The following is a 7,599-nucleotide window of genomic DNA, read 5'->3' on the forward strand; positions in this document are numbered from 1 at the left end:
GAGAGTCCTATGTGACAATCTCAGAAAAAGGCAGCTATCTGAAAATGTAAATATTTATTCTTTGATTTGGATTGGGGGGGGGGGGGGTTAAAAGCATATGGAATATTAATTGTATCTACTCTACAAACAAATATCATGTACAAATTGATTGACATTTGTCTTTCTTGAAATGTTTTATTTATCTATTTAGAACTGTTGATTATATTAATATGATAATCTAAATGGAAGATATACAAAATTGAACACCTCATATGATATACACAATTACATTTGTATATTACATGTATATTTGATTTGTTTAAAACGAGTTAGTGGCCGCAGTGTGAAAATGGTTATCAATTAATATCATGCATGTACTTTGTAAAAACTTGACGAGTCGTGGGACGCCTTTGGCAGGTGCTAAAGAGTCGCGAGATGTCCATGGCGGGTGCTAAAGAGTCGCGAGATGTTCATGTCATGGCGGGTGCTACCGATTCGTAAGACGTCTTTGGCGGGTGCTGTGTTTATGATGTGTCTTCTACGATTTTCATACTCCAGGAATCAGAACCGTATTTGTTTTCTGCTACACACGTGTAGGTCCTGTTGTATGTAGACGATTCTCCAACCTGAATCTTCATCACAAGTTCTCGTGTTAGATCGTTATTTTCAATACGCTCTTCAAAAGTAACTCGATAAGCGTCCCCCGTACCCATGAACTCTTTATTCTTTATCGCTTTCGTCCCGTTCGCTAATAAATATCCCATCGTCATGTCATCATGCCCGTGTCTGTTCGGCTCATACCACTTGGTATTAGAAGGCGGGTTCGAATCCACGGAACATACAATGTCGTACGGCGTGGAACTCTTCTTCAGGGCGATTTCCAGGAAGTCTTCATACTCCTTTGTTTTTGTCATGTCTTTTTCCTTGTAAATGTAAAGTGATGGCGGACCTTAATTGTAAGAGAGCTTGAATTAAAAATATGAATCTAGAAACTTACAATACGATAGTGTTTGCCACCAAAATGTTGCATTTTTCTTAGTATTTGTATTAGGTGTAAGAAAGGAAAATAATGAGTGTCACCCACACAAAATTGAGAGAGAGAGAGAGAGAGAGAGAGAGAGAGATAGAGAGAGAGAACACTTCTAGTTCCCGTCCCTGCAAAGCGTATTGCGTTGGAGTGGCGTGGGTAGACAACATGACTAAACGTATGTACATGTATTATATTTGGACGTATTGGTCAGTTTAGTTTCCGTCCCTGCCACCGAGGAGTTTTGAGATTGATCAATTTCCGTTATCTTCACTTTTTCATATTGGTTAGTTTATTACGCAGAAGAAAGTTTTCCGCGATAGTATTAAGAACGTGTACACAACTATCACGATCACGTGGAGGCTAAGTCTTGCTATTTTTTGTACTTAACAAAGTAATTGTACAACGATGCCTGCTAAATTAAAATTGCTCGTATATCGTTCCGCACCAAACCGCCGCGGTGGTCTAGAGGTAGAGTGCTCACCCCGCAAGCGGAAGGTTGGGGCTCGAATCCCGACTGCGACGTCGTTAAGTCTTAAAGGCAGCTAGCAACAGTTCCATAGCCAAACGCTCGGCATCAGGTGTGAATGTCACGGGTTGTGGAAGATGGCTGTTGCTAAAACGCGGAACGAAAAATGAAACTGAAGACTAAACGGAACGGAAAATATTATATGCAATAATGTTATGAGGAGGTCCGCATTTTTCAAAATAAAAGGTTTATTATGAACAAGGGAAGCAGAAATTACACAGAGAGAGCGAGCGGGAAGTCATCCACAGAATCCACCGTTTCATATACTTCAAACTATAAATGCATAGGTATTTTAAAATCATAAACTTGCCATGAAAAATGTTTTTTAAAATATTTTTAAAAAAAACCAAAACATCATGCTGAAAATGACTTGAATTTTCAAATTTTATATCCAATGAAGAAAAGCCCTCCCCCCCCCCTCCCCCGGGCAGCAGGCATAGCCTATTTCAGCCCTCTCCCTCTCCCTAAATGCCAGTATGATTGGCTTCTGGCAAATGATTGTATCTGGGGGAAAAAAGAATAATAATGTTATATATGATATTATATTCAATGTTCACAAAGAGGATGTTACCACGGACTGGTTGTTACACATCAGGGGAAAGCTTAGATAAAAATGATCTCGTAAACTATTGGATTGACCAATTTACTGCAAAGAATGTCTGTTTATCAAAAAAGTAAAAACCATGTGTAAAGATGCATTTATAGCAGAATGGGAATTTTTATTCTTCTAAGTGTAATAACTATAGATTGTTAAAACAGATTATGGATTAGAGAATTGTTAAAACAGATTATGGATTAGAGAATTATTTTTTCACTATTGCCTTGTGATCTTGTTTATAGTTTAAGTAATTTTAGATGTGTCAGTCACAGATTACCAGTTGAATGTAGCAGATGTTTTTAGCATTGATAGATCTGATGGGTTGTGTGATCTCTGTAATGCAAATGAAATTGGAGATGAATACCACTACATATTTAGCTGTGGATTTTTTTTAATAATGAAAGAAAAATGTTTTACCTGCAAATATTTACAATGTTAGAAATGTTTCGCAAATTTATCTAATAGTGATGACAGATTCACTCAATCGGTTTGGCCAAATTTTGTAGAATTGTAATGTCAATATTTAAAATACGATATTCCTTCCACTAGCAACCTGACAATTGTACTGTACATATGTTCCTTTTTATCCATTCATTACCTGTTTGTTACTGTTTGTCTTATATTTTTGTACTTTTATGCCTCATGTGAGGCCAAAAAGTGAAATCAAAGTTTCAAGTGCGTTCATGACGTTTTGCCACGGAGGGACATATAAAGTACGTGTGTTCTTTCCATTCTCTACCCATAGGTTTCGTTGCTCGTTAACACATCTGTGAATGCCGACATTTCCAAATTTTTGTAAAACGCTTTTCAAATTCTTATACAGACGTTTAACTTCGCTAAAATCAATTTATGATGCAGAATTTTAAGATAAAATTGTTTTACCGCTTGTAAACAAAATCCCACAATTTAGATTTTAATCATAATAAAGTATTTTCCTCCGATTTTGGTATTATCATAGCTACATTCACTCCTCTACCGTACCGGTCAATTTGACCGGTGGCGCGTTAAAACAAGGCAACGCAAAAGGAGTGTCTCTAAATCTTTAAAACTACTGTCATAAGATATATGATTTATATATCATATTTTTGGACATTTTCTTATTATGTAAAAATTCTAATTTTTAAATTCTGTTCCCTTCCGTTTTCCGTTCCGCGTTTTATCAACGTCCCTCGGAGAAGACCTTAAAAACAGATGTCCCGTGTTACAGTAGGTGTAGCTAAAGAACCCTCACTGCTCAATGGCCATAAGCGCCGAGCATAGAGCTAATTTTGTAGCCCTTCACCGGCCTTGGTGACGTCCCCATATGAGTGAAAAATTCTCTTGCTCATCAAGGGACGTTAAACAAGATACAATCAATCAATTGTTCCACACCATGCTACAAAGTATAAGTAGCATTTTTATTGACTACATGTATCTCTTAGCTAATGCTAATACACACTCTGTTTGCGACGAGTGTATAACTTATATTCCGCATCTGTAAATGTACGCGCATTAGCCTATTAGTTTCATCTTAATTTCTTTGAGCATGTAGCAGCTACAAAGTAAAATATTAACCTTTGGGAGGGGGGGGGGGGGGCGCTTGGTTCATAGCACTGTACGTGAAGCTTGCTACGAATGTAATGAACGACATTTTATGAAAATAATTTGCATTATTGTAAAGTACCAACTACAACATTGTAGTTCTTTTGATTGCAGATGAATAAATAATAAAAGCAAATGGATAATAAAATAGTTATTTCACAGAAAGAGTCAAAACATCGGTGGTGTGGATGTCCTCGGCCTTAGGCCTCGTGCAATAGTCCAATATAGTCTTCCACACCACCTGTTTCTCTGAGACACATGAAATAACTTTTTAATGTATTTTCATATTTACTAAACTCAAAGATTCGTGACTTACTTTGGGGTTAGTTGTCTCCTATAGATTATTACGAGTGATCTCTCATTGAGTAACATGTTTTCTGCTTTGTTATGTCATGTTTAAGACACGTGTTGTATGGTCATTCTATACTTTCTTTAGAGAAGATACATGCATGAAAATGTGAAGATAACGAACAGTGATCAATCTCATAACTCCTATAATTAATACAAGATATAGAGTTGGGCAAATAGGGATCACTGGACATACCAGAGGTGGGATCAGGTGTCTAGGAGGAGTAAACATCCTCTGCCGACCGGTCACATCCGCCTTGAGCCCTATATCTTGATCAGGTAAACGGAGTAATGTGTAGTCAAAATCAGTGTGCCAAGATCGGTCTAACAATTGATATTCATGTAATACGTACCTAAAACATTCGTCTTGAATGTTTGATTGGAAATTGAAATCCCTGAAACAAGACTTTCACAACGGTACATTTCTGGTACACATGATCTAGATATGTTGTTGATGTTCAGTATTTGACCAGTAACGTGTAGAACTGGAAAAAAGATATAATCAAATAGTTAGCTATCATCTTCACAAGTCAAGGGTTATTGATTCGTTACCTCGCGCTAACCCTTGAGATTAGTGACTATCAAAAAGTTGGGCTCGTTCTGATTGGTTTCCACAAAAGAGTGGGAACCAATGAGAATGCGGTTATATTCAGAACAACTCGAAGCGAGATATTGAAATAAAAACACGTGTATTGATACCTACATTATGGCTATTTCAATCGTTTTAGCAATATTGTCATAAACAAGAAGGTTTTTAAACTTGGTCTACTATCAATAAACGTAATTAGTGGTGTAAATATTACAATTGCGCGTGTTTATAAATACAGCAGTATGAGATCGCGTCATTTGTATCCATGTACACCAACAAAATGAAGTGATTTCATTGGATGTTTTATTTATAGTGGATTGTGTAATGGTCTAATGAACCCAACTTTTATATAGCGACTGATGTCAAGAGATTAGTGCGAGGTAACGAATCGATAACCCTTGACTTGTGAAGGTAGTTATCTGTATGATATGAAAAGGAAGATAGCAGACAATGATCAATCTTATAACTCCTATAAGCAATACAAAATAGAGAATTGAACAAACACGGACCCCTAGATATACCAGAGGTAATATCTATTTGGCGACAATTTGCCAAATTTTGGGAATCAACTCTTTATGAGTCGAAAACCCGGCATCAAAATTTCGGTGAAGAATAACACTCTGTATCCGACTGGAATTGTGACTGCACACAGTGATGTCAAACACCCCAAAAAAATCTTACAGAAAAAGTACCTTGATATAAACGCGAAACCATCACCGAGCTTTCAGGATGGAGACTCGGTGAGAATTTGTCGCATGGCAACATGGGAACCAACACTGGTTCACAGTGCATCAAGATCATTTATCGTGATAGCAGAAGACTACCAAAGTTACCGAAGAAATCGACAGCATTAGTTGAAGACATCTAAACCGCCACCAGAGATTAAAGGTGCAGAAATCGACAGCATTAGCTGAAGGTAGCTAAAGGAGTCGACTGCTGACACTACTACACCACAACTTCCGGTCAACATGGATCACAACTCGTGAAAGACGTGTAAAACTACTGTATCGTCCCTGTGATTGTGTGATGTGTAAGAGTAAGCAGTAAAAGTTGTGTTCCTCTGAACTAACTACAGATTTTGTGTTCAAGTTTGTTTTCAATTGGCTTTATCTTTAAAACGCTCACATTCAAGAAGGCAGTTTTGAAAATTCTGTAATTTCAACTCTGTGACGTGATATACCAGTTTATTTCAAACTATATATTAGCTCTCTAAAACGGGAAATGTGTGACATATGCTGATATTAGCCCATTCCGTCTTACTCGTTTTCCTTGTTTTACTAAAATTAGTGACATCCTTAAATAGAAAATCGCCATATTTGATGTAGTTTATTACAGCTAGTACTTCTACTTCTGATAAAATTTAAGACTTTTTAATCGCAGTATTAAATCGATACGAAAGTATGGTTAATCAATCAATTATTCAATCAATGATAAATAAATTTATATATTGCTCACTTAATCAATCCATTGATCTTGACTTTGTACATCTACATTGTAATGTTTTACATGTAACATAGATATAAGTTGTACATGTGAATTATCGCTATACGTTACGGCATTTTTCGTACATGTATGTTGCTTCTCAGTGTTACCAGCATACCAGCGGACAGTGAGGCTCGTGCTGTTCTCCCTTGTCACATGACAACACAGGATTTTATTTCTGCCTTCCACCAGGTCTACCTTTCCCACCTTCTTTTCACAAGATTCTGATGAAACACAAGTAATAAATTGGACAGTGTTTTAGAAATGTCAACCACAGTTTGGTACACTTACGAATTTGTGTGGGAAATGTTTCTGGGGTGTTTTTTTTAAAAATATTTTTAAACATGTTTTTTTCGACTTATGATAAATACATGTATACATATACATGCATGTGTCATGATACTTGAGGGAACATAAAGATGATATGTATATGAAACGTATCGAAATGTTATTATCAAAAGACATTACATATTAGATCGAAAGAATATTTGGTCAATACAAACTCGCTACATCTTCAGTGACTCCCCTCCAGCTTTGATCAGTGATCCGACTGAAACACACTATACGACAACAACACAACATAAACACGGTGACAAACTGACGCCACATTGGTCCTTCATGGTAAGATCCCAGATTATGATGATAAATAAATGAGCGGAAAGTACATGTAGTGTAGAGTATCACGAGACTCTAGTCAAGTTCTCGTAGGCTTAACACGAAGTGCTAGCATCCGGTATATAGGGAAGAGAATACCAATTCATTTCCCTATAGACCTCAATACTAACATTTGACTCTATCACTGATTAACTATATTATTTTTAAACAAATGGCCGTCCACTTTTGAGAGGCCATTCCAAGTGCTAATATAAAGCAACAAAAATATATAGGGTCTCGTTTCTTTTATAGGTCATAGGTCATATTTGTACTTTTGTTTACATCACATAATGATCTGCAGTGAATTACGCCATTCATTTCAAACATACCCCTACCATGGTAATTTTCGCAGACATTTCTCAATTTTGTGCGATAAATTTTCATCGCCACATTCAATTTAAACTTTTGTAATATTTCTTTCAATTCCAAATAATTTCACTCTTGATTTTAGCCAATCACGCAACACCTAGACACTGCGTCCGGGAGTTTGGTAATCTCATTTCAAAAAGGGTGTCTTACTCCATCATTAATTACGCGATGCTGATACAATGTAACACTGTTGTTTTGTTTTGTTTTTTTTCGATTTAGCTGACTTCTCTTAAAAACATCAATCTGACTCGGGTATGACAATTATTAAGCTGAAGACACATTCCGTGAGGATTCCACACCATAGACTAGCTGTCGCGGTTATGCCTTCATCCTCCACATTATAGTCAAATAAAACTCCGGTAATTAATGTCAGGACGAAAAACAATTAAACGAAGAAGCCTATATTGTAATGGAAAAAAGAAGTGAAAGCCAATGTGATCAAT

The 7,599-nt window shown here is 36.6% G+C and overlaps 1 protein-coding gene across 1 annotated transcript; it reads right to left on the reverse strand.

Annotated features, from left to right (window-relative positions):
• Nucleotides 1–160: 160 nt before the first annotated feature.
• LOC125649399 (uncharacterized) lies at nucleotides 161–7,043 on the reverse strand. Its single transcript, XM_048876928.2, has 4 exons — nucleotides 6,637–7,043; nucleotides 6,220–6,357; nucleotides 4,416–4,547; nucleotides 161–928 (listed from the first exon to the last, which is right to left on the reverse strand). The coding sequence occupies exons 1-4, from the start codon at nucleotides 6,740–6,742 to the stop codon at nucleotides 504–506; spliced, it is 801 nt and encodes a 266-aa protein (XP_048732885.2). The 5' UTR covers nucleotides 6,743–7,043; the 3' UTR covers nucleotides 161–503.
• Between the last annotated feature and the right edge of the window lie 556 nt (nucleotides 7,044–7,599).

The sequence above is a fragment of the Ostrea edulis genome, chromosome 5, assembly GCF_947568905.1.
Source record: "Ostrea edulis chromosome 5, xbOstEdul1.1, whole genome shotgun sequence".
Lineage (NCBI taxonomy): Eukaryota > Metazoa > Mollusca > Bivalvia > Ostreida > Ostreidae > Ostrea > Ostrea edulis.